General features: G+C 41.1%; 1 protein-coding gene across 1 annotated transcript in view; it reads left to right on the top strand.

Moving 5' to 3' along the window:
- pigeon (protein) overlaps positions 1-16612 on the top strand; it is a 251647-nt gene that overhangs the window by 80909 nt on the left and 154126 nt on the right. Inside the window, exon 7 of the mRNA XM_067146828.2 lies at positions 6007-6174. Within this exon, the coding sequence (XP_067002929.2) occupies positions 6007-6174 (168 nt within the window). The remainder of the gene's footprint in view (positions 1-6006; positions 6175-16612) is intronic.

The following is a 16612-nucleotide window of genomic DNA, read 5'->3' as shown; positions in this document are numbered from 1 at the left end:
TCCAATTACTAAAACAAATTTACAAACATACACAAATTACATTAAAAAGTGTTAAAAACATCTGGGATGAACTATGTGCACAACATATAAAATATGACAAAATTAAAATCAGGCTCTAAAATGCGTTGCATCATGTTAAGATGTTCCGTTAGTGCTTGTTGTTAAAATATTTTTATTTATTTATTTATTTATTTATTGGTGACAAAAGGTCCCATGAGCCTCTGGCTCGTGATAGGGACAATACAGTACATACTTTTTTAAGGCAACACAATAATTACATTTCATATACAATGGCTTTTCTGTAAAGTGACAAGTACTTTTTTTTTTTACATGTTAGGATCATAATTTTTCAGAAGTATATTCAGATATTGCATGGCTGTAATATACTAAATATGGACAATATATATATTATTGTATTAATTAAAGCAAGTTATATAGAGATTATATTAAGATATCTGTAAAAGAGTAATATTCCTTCAGTTTTTTCTTAAAACATATAACCGATTTACAGTTCTTTATATAACAGGAGGCAACACATTATATTCCCTAAACATTGATGATTCTATGCCTTTCACTCCGTACTTTACTGAATTAGAATGAGAGGGATATATCCTTAATGATCCTCTAGTTTCATATCCATGAATTTCACTAAAATGGGAGAAGTTAACAGTAGAATGGGTTAATTTCCTGTCTAGCTTATACATAAAGACTGCTGATGAAAATGCAATTTGTTTATGGAATGGCAGAATATTTGACTCTGAAAAAACTTCATGTGATGGTTTGAGGAAGGGGAATCCATACATGATTTTGATGGCTCTTTTTTGTAGGATTTCCAAATTATTAATGTAATCTTTCCTACATCTTCCCCAAATAAAGCTTGCGTATGTTAGATGTGGGTGGATCATTGCATAATACACTGACTGACAGAGCAAATGCAACACCAAGAAGGAGTGGTCAGAACTTTATGCCAATTGCAGGGTAGACTGACGTCACTGAGGTATGCTCATGATGTGAAATGCGCCGCTGTGCTGCGCACGTAGTGAACGATAAATGGGACACGGCGTTGGCGAATGGCCCACTTCGTACCGTGATTTCTCAGCCGACAGTCATTGTAGAACGTGTTGTCGTGTGCCACAGGACACATGTATAGCTAAGAATGCCAGGCCGCCCTCAACGGAGGCATTTCCAGCAGACAGACGACTTTACGAGGGGTATGGTGATCGGGCTGAGAAGGGCAGGTTGGTCGCTTCGTCAAATCGCAGCCGATACCCATAGGGATGTGTCCACGGTGCAGCGCCTGTGGCGAAGATGGTAGGCGCAGGGACATGTGGCACGTGCGAGGGGTCCAGGCGCAGCCCGAGTGACGTCAGCACGCGAGGATCGGCGCATCCGCTGCCAAGCGGTGGCAGCCCCGCATGCCACGTCAACTGCCATTCTTCAGCATGTGCAAGACACCCTGGCTGTTCCAATATTGACCAGAACAATTTCCCGTCGATTGGTTGAAGGAGGCCTGCATTCCCGGCGTCCGCTCAGAAGACTACCATTGACTCCACAGCATAGACGTGCACGCCTGGCATGGTGCCGGGCTAGAGCGACTTGGATGAGGATATGGTGGAACGTCGTGCTCTCCGATGAGTCACGCTTCTGTTCTGTCAGTGATAGTCACCCCAGACGAGTGTGGCGTCGGCGTGGAGAAAGGTCAAATCCGGCAGTAACTGTGTAGCGCTCTACAGCTAGACAACGCGGCATCATGGTTTGGGGCGCTATTGCGTATGATTCCACGTCACCTCTAGTGCGTATTCAAGGCACGTTAAATGCCCACCGCTACGTGCAGCATGTGCTGCGGCCGGTGGCACTCCCGTACCTTCAGGGGCTGCCCAATGCTCTGTTTCAGCAGGATAATGCCCGCCCACACACTGCTCGCATCTCCCAACAGGGTCTACGAGGTGTACAGATGCTTCCGTGGCCAGTTTACTCTCCGGATCTCTCACCAATCGAACACGTGTGGGATCTCATTGGACGCCGTTTGCAAACTCTGCCCCAGCCTCGTACGGACGACCAACTGTGGCAAATGGTTGACAGAGAATGGAGAACCATCCCTCAGGACACCATCCGCACTCTTATTGACTGTGTACCTCGACGTGTTTCTGCGTGCATCGCCGCTCGCGGTGGTCCTACATCCTACTGAGTCGATGCCGTGCGCATTGTGTAACCTGCATATCGGTTTGAAATAAACATCAATTATTCATCCGTGCCGTCTCTGTTTTTTCCCCAACTTTCATCCCTTTCGAACCACTCCTCCTTTGTGTTGCATTGTCACTGTCAGTCAGTGTATATACACTTCAATTGTTGATGAGAAAAATTACTGTATCTTAATCTGTGCATTATTCCAATCAAAGGGGTAATTTTGCTGATTACATAATCAGTATGGCTTTTCCAGGAAAGTGTTGAGTCTAATATTATACCAAGATACTTAGCTGAGTTGACTCGCTCTATTACTTGGTCCTTTAGGATAACAGTGTTAGCCGCTGTTATCTTATGGGCTGTTTTATGAAAGATTAGGTATTTTGTTTTAGTCACATTTATGATCATTTTTTTAGATAAAGCCCAGTCCGATAACTTGTCCAAGTCACAATTTATGTCTTCCATAATTCGCGTTTCACATAGTCCTTTGTAAGTTATTAAGATATCATCAGCAAATACTTTACATTTCCCCTTTAGTGTTAGAGATTGTATGTCATTAATATAAATCAGAAATAGAATTGGACCTAGTACTGAGCCCTGCGGTATTCCCGTTTTTGTCTGCTGCTTAAAACTTTTAGTATCGTTAATCATCACATATTGTGTTCGATTTGATAAATAATTTTGGAACCATTTGTGTGCTAGACCTCTAATTCCTGCTAATTTTAACTTGTTCAGAAGTATTTTGTGGTCAACCAGGTCAAATGCTTTTTTAAGATCTATCATGATATGTTCCTCTATTGGACATTGTCAATGGTTGAATCAAGGACGGCACACAAAGATATGGTTAAATAACTGGCACGTTCTTAATTTGCAGCTGGTGGAGATTTACAGTTCAATACAGTGCCCACGAAGTTAACCTTTCGTTGCAGCACGTGGTGCATGGCCTACTGTTGTGTACAAATCCATGACCAGCCACCAGTCGTACACCAGAAGTGGTGAGGAAAGTGGAGGCCCTCGTCTCAGATGGTAATCCTGCCCCCCAAAGGACTATTGCACATAAGTTGGGGATGTCTGTTTGAAAAGTTAACACAATCAACAAGGACCTGCTATTAGAAAAGTGGCATAAGCGCCGAGTTCACAAGCTGTTGCCTCGTCACATTTCAGAATGTCACACTAATGCAAGAAAGCTGTATGAGGGCTATTTGGCAGGGGATAGATGGAAAAATGTAGTGTCATTAGATGAAGCATATGTGTACCTTAGTGATTGTAACAAACCCCGCTCAATTTACTACCACCCTAGAGACAAAAAATATTATCAAACATTGTATAAAGAATGCCAGGAAAGTTTTCCATAGGGTTTCATGATCATCGCTGGATAATGCTACAATAGCAAGATAACCATTTGCAGTGTCACTAATAATGTGAAGGTGAACTATCAGCAAGATGTTTTAACACCCATTTACAACACAGATATCCCAGCACTGTATGGGAGGGCGAAAAATCAGGTATGGGTACATCAAGATAAAGCATCCAGCTACACCTCTCGTTTGACTCGTCTCTTTTTAGAGACAATGGAGATGGAAACTGGAATCTGTGCAATTCCTTTTACTGACATTCTGGTGAAGGCATCCGATGGGTTTCCCATGGACTTCTATGCATTTGGACTCCTAAAATGGGCCTTGGGAAATAGACGTCCACGCACTATCAGTGGCCTCTGGGAAAGGTGTCAGAAGGAGTGGGATAAGATTGACTGCAATAGGATGCTATGGAAATTGCGTTGTCGGGCTATAGCTTGAAATGCTGGCTTTCCAATTGAGCATGATCCTTGATGGAGACATGGCTTTATATACGCTAATTATCCTTCAATGATCGTCCCCAGAGATCCCAAACGACCTTCTGTAGTCTGAATTAAGGAGTTTGTTTTAGTTTTCTTGTACAGTCATTATTGTGTATCTTGATGTATATCAATATCTCCATTTGTTAAACACTATGTGTGAGTGCATAATACATTATTGAAGTCTAGCTCTAGTTTTATATATAGTGATTAGAATCACCATTAATCAGGGATATGAGCATTAGAGGGTTGCTCATACTTGCAAATAATTTGAAAAAATAATTCAATATCATGTACAGTCATCATTTTATCAGCTGCTGAAGTTAGTCAAAGATTGCTTTGTGGGGAAATTTGAATGGGCTTTGTGAGGCAGTGTTGCTAAATATTTCTGAAATAAATACACATTCTAATAATTATTAAAATTTTTATATGGGCTGTAATTATGAGCCATTCGTTACACATCATTTCTGTGAAAACAGCACATCAATAGCATCTTCCACTTCAGAAATATTTGGGGTGCAAGTTTTAAGTAATTCACCCTGTATACTTGTACTGGAACTTCACCAAAACTTTTGTTTAATTAGAAGTAGAAGAGCCTCTCCCCTCTTAGAAGTTTCAGCAAAAATGTGCAAACCATGATCAAGGCACATCTGATATATTCATTTTGGGTGAAGAGTTTTTATTGTTACCACATCAGCATCATTAAGGAACACAAGTACTTGGAAAATGCATCACTGAACTTGGTTGCCTATCTGTATATATAAAATTCTTAATTTTGCCTGTCATTCACATTGATATTGAGAAAATAAGGTTTCAACCACTGAAATTTGTACCAGTCATAGATTGTTATGTCCTCTTTACAAAAGAATACAGTGAACCTCTCATGACCACGACTTTTGTAGTTATTTTTAAAAGAAAAATGTTTCTATCAGTGAAGTTATTGTCACATTCGCCATGATACCGTAGGTACACAGCCATATCGGTGTGAGGTTGAACTATGTACATCGTGACTTATGTTGCCGTCCACTAATACTGTATATGGAGAAAATGGCAATGTTCGAGAGTTAACCTGGTACCAGATATGGGCTACAAGAATAATGCAATGAAGGCCATCATACTTGAACTATTTAGTGAAAAATGCTTTCAGTAAAATGAATTAATCATTTTCTTCCACTTATCTCTGTCAATAAGCATGGAATGCAGCAGCCCACCTGGTAATCATGGTCATTAACGCATCAAGTGTATATGGTCTGACACCATGGTTTGCCAGTTCGAGTCCTGTTCATTAAAAATATTTTTACCATCAGAATGTTGGCTGGCACTGTAGGGGAGGTGGTGGTATACAATTTCTAATTACTAGAATGTGTGCCAAAAATCTGGATTATATTCCAAACCTCTCCACAGTGTTCATATGGAGGAAGGACATATGATGCTGTTGATGGTGATTTGTTTAGGACAGTTGTATGTAGCTTTCTCAGGAGTATGTAGATCCATAAATGTCAGAGTACAACTCCCAAGCCAGAACTGCACTGAGTGTGGTTTTGTTTTGATTCCATTCTAATGCTGTATGAAACCTGGAAAGTGTAACTTTTATTCATAAGATATATTAATAGTCCATTTAGAATTTCCAATTACTTTATAGATAGTAAGTTGTGCTAGTCCCTTCATACTTTGTCAATATCCCTTTCCAAGCTTTAGTGTTTCCTGTGAACTGCAGTGTGCAGTAATACCACATGAGACATTTAGGTATTCATCTGTTACTTCTGTTCTCAATTGACTGCAATCTGTTCACTACGACAAAAGAGAGTAAAATATGCAGTTTGTTATGGAAATATGATTGCAAACTTAGATATGTGCCTTTAAATACCTTATCAACATTTGTTTAAGTGATGTTAATGGCATTAAAGAATATTCTTCTTCTTTGTTGTTATTTTAGGATGTACAGTTGACCTATATATACTGTATTTAATTAATTAATTTCATTCTAGCTGAATATTCCATTAAATCTACCCCAGTTACCAAAGGCAATGGGAATGCCATGTGGAGCCTATGAAGATGATCCTATTCCTCTCCGTGTACATGACTGCTCTCTTGATTTACAAGTTGTCAGTGATCCTAGGGGTGTTGTGTGCATCTGTCATCATTATCTGTATCAGGTTAGTATGATTATATTTACATGAATATAGGTGTTGAAAGGTACTCAGCTTTTTGTCAGTTATGGTATGTTTGCCATATTAAAAGCTATATTAAAAATTAAACATTAACATATAAAAATAAAGAACATGATAATTACAAAAATCAAAGTAAGTGTAGTGGTGGTTAGATAAGAGAACAAGCCCAGCTCAAGCCAAGGAAATTGCCCATGTCTCCAGGCACCAGCCTAAACACGATGTGATGGTGTTGCCAGCTGGCCAGCACAAAATTCTTAGTGTTAACGCTGGGAAGTGAGCAAGCCCAGCGGTCCACAAGGTCAAGTCATGACGAGCTCGCCAGGCTGAGTAGCTCAGGCGGTTGAGGCGCTGGCCTTCTGACCCCAACTTGACAAGTTCGATTCTGGTTCGGTCCGGTAGTATTTGAAGGTGGTCAAATATGTCAGCCTCGTGTTGGTAGATTTACTGGCACGTAAAAGAACTCCTGCGGGACTAAATTCCGGCACCTCGGCGCCTCCAAAAACCGTAAAAGAGTAGTTGGTGGGATGTTAAGCCAATAACTTTTCTTTAAATTCTCATTTCTGTCTTCTATAGACCACACTATTTCAACTGCTTTCTCCTACTATCTTTCACATTTGCCCAGTATTCCCACATTCTTCTTTGGTGAGCATCCCTCCATTCTTCGGTCCACTTCTTGCTGGTTTTCATTTTGGTTTTTGGCTGAAAACTCTGTACAAGTTTCTTCTTCAAAGAGTCTCGTTCGAAGATGTCCGCTTGTGAGATCCTCAGTTCTTGTAGGTCTTTTTCCACCTCTGTAAACCAGAACCCTTTGGTTTTCTTTCCTGCAAAGTAGGCAGAGAACGATTGGACAATCTTCCGGAGCTCATTCATGTCAAGTAGCCATAGAAAGAGATTCTCTTTTTGCGTATGGTGTCCCGTTATCTTCTCCACGTGTAGATACAGTTCATCATTGTGTCTTCTTCTGTGCTCTCCTTGTTCTTTGACCGGGCCCAAGATCTTTCTTAAAATCTTCCTCTCTTTGACTTCCAGTTGTTCCGCCAGGCCTTTCTTAATACCTTTTTTATTCATCGCAAGGCAATCTGATGCATATAGCGCCTCCGGTCGAATAACAGTATAATAGTGCCTGAGTTTACCCTTGAAGGACATCGATCGTTTATTGTAGGTGTCTTTGGTTAGATGGTAAGCCATTTCCATTTTGTTGATCCTTGACACAAAAGCTTCCTTTTCACGAATGTTGGGCTCTATCCACTCACCCAGGTATTTGAATTTCTCTGCCTTCTTTTTTCTTCCTTCGTTCACCTTAAGTTCTCTGGGTGCTGACTTGATGTTTGTTATGAACTGTGTTTTCTCAAACAAAATCTGAAGGTCTGCCTTTGCTGCTTGCATCTGTAGTTGATTGATTTGTTGTGTGGCCGTGTCAAGTGAATAAGAGAGAATTGCAAGGTCATCTGCGAAGGCTAAACAGTCGATTGTCAGGTACTTGTTCTTAAAACCTAGTCTAACCCAATTCTCTACACCTTCCCTACACAATTATTTACGCCACTCGTGAGTAATTTTCTTGAGAACACAGTTGAATAGCAGAGGTGAGAGCCCATCTCCCTGCCTTACCCCTGTCTGTATTTTGAAGGACTCAGAAATCTCTTCCTTGAATTTCACATTGGAGGTCATGTCCAACAGGGTAGAACCTGGATCAGGGTAATTCGATCCAGCAAGTCGTAAGCCTTCTTGAAGTCAGCGAAGGTCACTACAAATTTCTTACTTCTCAGATTCATGTACAATAGAATTGATTTTAGATTCATGATTTGCTCAACACAAGATCGCTCTTTCCTAAACCCTCCTTGGTATTCTCGCAGTTGCTGATCTAGCTGTGCCTCATCTCTCATTTGAAGTGCTTTTGTGAGAATCTTTATGTTATAGAGGGGAGTGATATGCCAAGAAAGTCGTTAACGTCCACTTTGTCACCTTTCTTGTGCAGGGGTTGAATCGGGGCCGATGTCCAGTCACTTGGCAGTTTCTCTGTTTCCCAAATCTCCCGGATGATATCCGTAAGCTTGTCAACTGCTTTATCACCTGCATACTTCTAAAGCTTAGCAACTATTCACTCCTCACCTGGTGCTTTATTCTTCTTAAGTGATTGAATGATCTGCCTGATTTCTTCTCTGGCTGGTGGACTTGAGTCTGGATTAACAGGCATATTTTCTTGCAAGGAAGATTTTGATGTTGGAGCCTCACAGTTGAGGAGAGACTCAAAGTATTTTGCCAGGATCTTACAGTTGTCTTTGTCACTGTAAGCAACTTTCCCATTGTAATTCCTAAAGTGAAGACTGGGTTGTCTGTATTTACTGAGATTTTGCTTGAAGGTTTTGTAGAAGTCATAAGTGTTGTTCTTTTTGATCTTGGTCTATCTGTGCCAGATGATTTTTGTAGAATGCTTGTTTTACCCTGCATATGGTTTTGTCAGCCTGCTTTCTCACAATCAGGAACCTCTCTCTGTTTTCTTTGTTCTTCAATTTGTTCCATTGCAGCCAGGCAAGTTGCCTTTGGTTTATGGCATCATCACATTCATTGGTCCACCAAGGATGGTTCCTCGAATTTGTAAGTGGGATGGTTTCTTTTGCCGTTTCAACTATGGCTTCTTTGAGTTGTTCCCAATTCTGTGGCTCAAGTGATTCAAGTTTCTGACTGAATTCTCTTTGAGTCCTTAATTTCTCCACATCAAACCTGTTGATCTTTCTTCCCTGAAATCTCTTGATGAGTCTTGGAATAAGCTTCATTTTTATCTTTGAGGTATAGTGATCAGAGTCAAGATTCGCGCTTCTTAAGACTTTAACATTCTGGATTTCTCTCTGAGGTTTATGAGAAATAGCAACATGGTCAATTTGGAATTCATTGAGATCGGGATTTGGGGATATCCATGTTTTCTGTTTCTTAGGAAGGCGTTTGAGGCAATTGACTTCATAACTAGGTTGAACGCCTTGCACAGCTCTACCAGCCTTTCTCCATTGTCATCGGGAGTTAGTTACGGCTGTAGTTTCCCCGTTGCTTTCAGCCGTGTAGCAGTATCAACACAACTAAGCCATGTTGAGTATTATTACAAGGCCATATCAGTCAATCATCTAGACTGCCGCCCTTGCAACTTCCGAAAGGCTGCTACCCCCCTTTCGATGAACCCTTTCTTAGTCTGGTCTCTCAACAGATACCCATCCGATATGGTTGCACACCTGCGGCTTGGCTATCTGCTTCATTGGAACACGCAAGACTCCCCACCGCGGCAAGGTCACATGGTTCGCAGGGGAGGTGGAATAACTTACCAAGGAGATGTTCATTAAATTTCCAATTTCTTTTAAATCATTTAAGAAAAGGCTAGTAAAACAATAGATAAGGAATCTCTCACCTCGGCAATTGCCCTAAATGCAGATCAGTATTGATTGTTTGATTGATCCAAATGCCTACATGCGTCGTGCGAGACAACAGAGGATTGGTTACCACCTGGGTTAATTGTTTCTCCTGAATTTTCCGCCATGTTTTCAGTTCAAAAACGGTATATGGGGGCCTGTGATATTTCACACTGACCAAGGCACTGCCAAGGTTGTGAGCCTTGGAACCCCCAACACTGATCGGCTCGCCGACCCAATTTCCCGCTGGGATTGGTGACCCAACTTTCCACTGTGTTACTCGGCTTAACATGGACACCTCTTGTAGGTTACGTGTCGGAGTTGGAGTGAAAGAGACTAAGTTGGATTCTCTTGCTGAATCCAATATGTTATAGCTGCAGATGACATGCAATGACGCATTTCACTCTCACTTTCCCGGAGCCATAAGGGCTCCTCAGGTTGATTCCTGGGACCAAAGCCAATAACATTATTATTATTATTATTATTATTATTATTATTATTATTATTATTATTATTATTATTATTATTATTATTATTGTTACGGAATTATCTGTGGTAGTTAGAGGTGAAAGAAGGTGCTGGGTGGAATAGGTCTCAACAACGAAATTAAAATTAATTTAAAATTTAACAAAGGTTATATTTTCTTTTCGAGATCAAGAAATAACAAGTATAACAGGAACTCAGTTATATATCAACAAGTTAAGAATGTACAATTACAGTTTATTAATGGATTTTGGGCTTCGAGCCCCAGATTCACAATCCCTGAGCAATGAGCCCAACTTTACTTATACACAAGGTTCAACAAAGGGGCAGAAAACCCCAATCATACCAAGGAGCATTTGCTCCCAATTACCCAGTTAAGCCTGCTCGAGGCACACAGAAAATACAATTTAAGAAAGAGCAACCCGCTTTCAAAGTTCAAGCCTATTCAAAGGCCACACCAAACTCTACCTTCAAGCTGCCCTCCAGGCACACAAGAACAGGGGTAAAAATACCCAACCTACTGAGGCCTATTCACTAAAGAAACAGGACAATAACATGGCCCCAAAATACCAACTTGAGTGGAGGCGTAACTTGCACTCCTAATACACCTTTTTAAAACCTATTTGGCACTTAGGCCGCTTATGCAAGGGCTAATCCCATACTACGGAGGTGACACGATAGGAAAATTTATTACATTATGAAGCGAAGAAAAACGGTTATGAAAACGTAGTCACCTCAAAAACAATATGAGAGGGAGCTCGAGAGGGTTAGGCACTCTCTATCCCAATTTGTAGTTAAAGAGACGGAATTTATACCAAGTGTCTTTTACATTTTAAAGGAAGGTTACATGATAAAAGTTTTGAACCTGCCCCGAGGGTTAAACTGCTGAGCTAGCAAGAAATGAAGTTATTAAAAGGCCATTACCTTATGGAAGAACTGCTGCCTGAAGGAAGAGGCGCTTCCCGCCCCCTGCTACATAATCACACTAGGAAAGATGTTACTGAAGTGGCCCAGAGACCCAGAAAATCAGCAGTTTAAATACCCTCGTGGAACATTCGAGACCTTTCAAGAATGAGAACCCACACCCCCCTCAATTTTATTGGCTAGGATCAAGCAACATATCCATATCGGAGAAGACATACGCTATTGGTCAAGATTTAATTAGAGAAATTCGGGATTGGCTAAATTCAAAACAAGCGGAAAGAGAAGGGTTATACTGCCAACCCAAAAAATGACTGAAAGAAATTTAACAAAGAACAAACTTACGAACACAAAACTTCTCAAAAAACAGTTCCTTCACTTCGCACCAGGGTGCACAATTGTAGTTCTTCAGTAGTGCCATCTAGAAGAGAATGTTCACACTTCTCACTACAGAGAAAACAAATATAAATCGAAAAAGACACAGGTCAGAACTCTTCAAAATTTACAATAGCGACATCTTCTGAGAAACTTTAGAATTAACATGGTTGTTAAAGTTCAGGCTTCCTCCAGTAGAGGAGTTTCAACTGGCGCAATGTTTGAATTAGCGGCGCGGACGTGTACCGCCCGGTACAGACCTCCCTCCCTTCCCCCCCCAAAGGTCCCTCCAAGGGGTAACACAGAAGAACACCAAATTTTGTTTTAAAACATGGTCCAAGTTATGATGTAGGTATAGAAATTAATTGCAGAAGGATTTACAAACAAGTTTTCTCAAATTGGTTGGATCCAGTTTCAAAAATACTTTGTAGTAACTTTTGATGTAATGTCTTTATGCTTGTAGTAGTTGAATTCAGAAGGAAAAACTTTTAATTCTTGAAAGGGAAAAAAAATTTTCTAAGTCCACCAAATATTACAGTTGAATCCAAAAATGTAGTAATTGTTGATATGAAATGTCCATGTAGCTGATTAAGTGCATTAAATGTTGATTAAGTTTGACGGCCAGACCAGCCGCCGCTGCTTGTGTCCAGAGGAGGCCGCTCGGACCCCTCAAGTACCCTGAGATACCGCTCTCCCGCACCATGAGAGGGGTAGTGGTGCTGAAGCACGCCGCACACGCGGCGAACGTTTACAGATCGCGGGCAAGTTGCAGGTGGTGCGCCGCACATCAGCCTTGGTCGGGAGGAGGGCTCTGGCTCGCCGTACCCTGGTTGACCTCACTGAAGTAGATGGGGCCCGTGCTCTACTCCAGTAGCGGCACGGCGCCGCGCGTCTGTGGGGGCACTGAAACATTAAGATCTCGGCGGCAGACTTTGTTGGACCATAATGATTTTCGGGTACAATACTTGTGGTGGAGCTGAGGGGCCAGCAGCCTGGAAATATTTATTTCATTTTAATTAGCCACTGGTGTGGTTGAGCAGGAGACGGGAGCGTGGTAATGGCCATGGCAAGGACAGGATAGCAGTTTAACTGGTCGGGGGAGGTTGTACAATGAACATTATGAAACAAAGAACATAATTCCAAGGGCAGAAGGCCTCAAAATGAAACCAAAAATATAACCTTCAGATTTCTTTCAAAATGTAACAAAAAATAAAAACGAGCTAAGTTAGGGTGGAAATTACACAGGTTTCACCTGGGACAGGTGAACCCTAAATATCCTCTCGGTGGCTGGATTGCTTAATAACAACGTGACCGGCGTAAGAAAATCTACAATTATACACGGCCCATGAAATCTGGGGGCAAGCTTGCCCGCGGGAACAAAATTCTTGACCATCACCTGGTCACCTACCTTCAATTTGGTGGGTCTCCGTCCACGATCATATCTTTCCCTAACCTTTTCATGAGACACTTTAAGATTGGCTTTAGCCTTCTTCCAAAGATCTTTAATATTATCTGGATCTATTGTCTCAGGTAGAATGTCACTAAGAGACGAAAGGTTAGAGAGCGGCGTGTTGGGAACAAATTTGAACATCAAAGAAGCTGGAGTAAACTTATGACATTCATGAACCGCCGAATTCAAAGCAAAAGCTAACCAATGCAGGGATGTGTCCCACCTAGAATGCAGGGATGTGTCCCACCTAGAATGATTGTCGTGATGATAGGCAATAAGGGCCGACCTCAGATTATGATTGACCCGTTCAGCTAGAGATGGTTGAGGATAATAAGCCGAAGTAGTCACATGAGATATGGACAGATCAAAACAGAATTTACGAAAGAGATTGGATGTGAAAGCTTTAGCATTATCAGACACAATATATTGACACGGACCAAAAGAAGCAAAAATGGAATTTAAACAAGTAATGGTGGACTGAGCGGTAGCCAGCTTAGTCGGGAATAATCAAGAAAATCTAGTAAAACCATCTACACATACAAGGATGAACTTGTTGGCATTCCCCTTTGACTGGGGGAAGGGTCCTACGTAATCGATGTAGAGACGTTCCATGGGGCTCGACGCTTGATGAGAAGACAAAAGCCCTTGTTTAGTGGACATGGTGGGTTTACTAACCCAACATGATTTACAAGATTTTACCAGTTCACGGATTTCTCCGTCCATACCCTTCCAGATGAACATTTCACGAATCTTTTCACGGGTTTTAAAGATGCCAAAATGCCGCCCTAATGGGGTCTCATGATAGTACTTGAAGATCATTGGTACAAGAACAGATGGAACTACAACTTTCATTTTTTTATCATGCCTCGACGGGCAACATAAAACACTATTCCTCAATACATAAGGGACGACATGTTCCCCAGAAGAAAGGGTTTCTGTGATCGGAGCCAGCGTTGGATCTTCACGTTGATATTTCTCAATATCCCTAAAGAGCATGGGAGCATCTGTTAAGATGGCATTAACCTCAGATAGTATGGACACGGGAGGTGAAGAACTATCATCCAGATCAGGAGTCTCTACATCATTAGAAAACATACGGCTTAGTCCGTCAGCAACCACGTTTTCAGAACCTCTGATATGCCTAACATCAAATTGGAAGGCCGAAATTCGGATGGCCCACCGGGCTATACGACCAGTACGACGCGGCCTACCTAAAACCCAACTTAAGGCTTGGTTTAAAGTTAAAAAGTTCATTATTGTTCCGTATTGAATAGAGAAATAAGATGTACAATATTATAGGTTAGGATCCACCTTTCAATACTCCGTAATAAGATGGTAAAAAGTAGTTACAACCTGTTTAATGGGACCGGTTTCAACACATTTTAAGTGTCATCATCAGCCAATTTGCGAAGATCTTACAACAACTAGCACATTAAATACAGGCAAAAAATTAACATTGTATCATAACGTAGCAATTCAGTAAATGTTCAAAACACAATAATCACAGTCAAGAGAGTAAACAGAACATCACTATCTTGCGCCGAAAACAAATATAGCTGAAGTTCATAAGCAGGTCAAATATTCGCTTATGTAAAGTCGTTGCTAGGCAGGTCTTGTAGGCATTTGTTTCTCCGGCCGAAGAGCAAAAGGTGACGTGAATGAAGTCCTAGGAAAACAGTGTAGGATTTAATTTCGTCAAATTTCAAAGTGGATATATAGGTTTTATAAAATAATTTAAAACGTTAAAAAAGAATAAAGCCAAATAAAAAATATATTTAAAAAATAGGAAGAAATAATGAAAGAAATACGAGGTTCAACTCGAAACAACTTGCCGTAGTAATTGATAAAGAAATGATAAATAGAGAAAGGGGGGACGTTAATTAGAGGGTGGTGATGGTGGTGGTGGTGGTGGTGGTTATTGTTATTAGAGGAAATACAATTGGGCAACAATCCTTAATATAATACTAATTCGAAGAAAAAAGAAAAAGAACCGACACTTCGAAAAATGAAGATATCGGTTAAAGGAAGACAAGGGCCACGAAGGGCGTGAAAATGAAAGACTCCCTAGCCCTCGCAAACCTAATAGCATCGGGGTCGGAAAAGAACAAGAATTGACCAAGGGAGGTCGGACAGGATAGATGAAAGTGAGGAGCCTGGCACAAGTAAGTGGAAGCAATGCCAGGACTCAGCTAAGGGCCCCGTGGTCGCCAACCCACGCTCTGAAGTTCAGAGCCCCTGGGGGATGGAGGATGGGAAGGAAAGAAAAAATGGAAGGGATCCGATACTTCGAAAAATGAAGATATCAGCCAAAGGAAGACAAGGGCCACGAAGGGCGTGAAAATGAAAGACTCCCTAGCCCTCGGAAAACTAATAGCGTCGGGGTCGGAAAGGAACAAGAGTTGACCAAGGGAGGTCGGACAGGATAGATGAAAGTGAGGAGCCTGGCACAAGTAAGTGGAAGCAATGCCAGGACTCAGCTAAGGGCCCCCGTGGTCGTCAACCTACGTTCCGAAGTTCAGAGCCCCTGGGGGATGGAGGGTGGGAAGGAAAGAAAAAATGGAAGGGATCCGATACTTCGAAAAATGAAGATATCAGCCAAAAGAAGACAAGGGCCAACGAAGGGCGTGAAAATGAAAGACTCCCTAGCCCTTCGGAAACCTAAAAGCGTCGGGGTCGGAAAGGAACAAGAGTTGACCAAGGGAGGTCGGACAGGATAGATGAAAGTGAGGAGCCTGGCACAAGTAAGTGGAAGCAATGCCAGGACTCAGCTAAGGACCCCCGTGGTCGCCAACCCACGTTCCGAAGTTCAGAACCTCTGGGGGATGGAGGGTGGGAAGGAAAGAAAAATGGAAGGGATCTGATACTTCGAAAAAATGAAGATATCAGCCAAAAGAAGACAAGGGCCACGAAGGGCGTGAAAATGAAAAACTCCCTAGCCCTCGGAAACCTAAAAGCGTCGGGGTCGGAAAGGAACAAGAGTTGACCAAGGGAGGTCGGACAGGATAGATGAAAGTGAGGAGCCTGGCACAAGTAAGTGGAATAATTCCTTTTCTATAACAAATAAAGATCCTACCCAACAAATTCAACGTCTTCTAAAACAAACCCTTAAGAACTCTTCTTTCTTATTTACTGAACATGAAAAAACAAAATTATTAAGCATGAATCCAGGCCTACCAACCGCTAAATCTCTCCCTAAAATTCATAAAACTGACGTCCCTATTCGACCAATTATTAATTACAGACCCAGCCCACTTTACAAATTAGCACAATTCATTCATAAATTTCTTAAGAATAATTACAAATTTTTATCGAATAAGTCTGTAAAAAACACCATAGAACTAGTTGATAAATTAAATAACTTCAAAATCCAACCACACCACTCTCTACACTCTTTCGATATTGTCAATATGTATCCCAGTATTAATATCAGAAAATTATTTCCTATTATTGAAAATAACTTAAATACATATAGTTGCTTAAGCAAACTTGAAATTAATGATTTTATGACCCTCTTAAAATTAGTAGTTACTAACAACTTCTTCATCTTCGACAATACAATTTATCAACAAGATGGTTTAGCTATGGGCTCTCCAGCCTCGGGGATCCTTGCAGAAATATACCTAGACTTTTTAGAACACAATTTCATTGATAACAATGACGACTTTAAACATGTATTATTTTGGGCTAGATATGTGGATGACACATTTGTTATACTGGATGATAGAGTTTTCAATGCAGCTTCTACTCTTAATAGCCTCAATAAAATTGATCCACATATTAAATTCACTCTTGAAACAGA

The sequence above is a fragment of the Anabrus simplex genome, chromosome 5, assembly GCF_040414725.1.
Source record: "Anabrus simplex isolate iqAnaSimp1 chromosome 5, ASM4041472v1, whole genome shotgun sequence".
Taxonomy (NCBI): Eukaryota; Metazoa; Arthropoda; class Insecta; order Orthoptera; family Tettigoniidae; genus Anabrus; species Anabrus simplex.
This window is presented reverse-complemented; position numbering and strand designations above follow the sequence as displayed.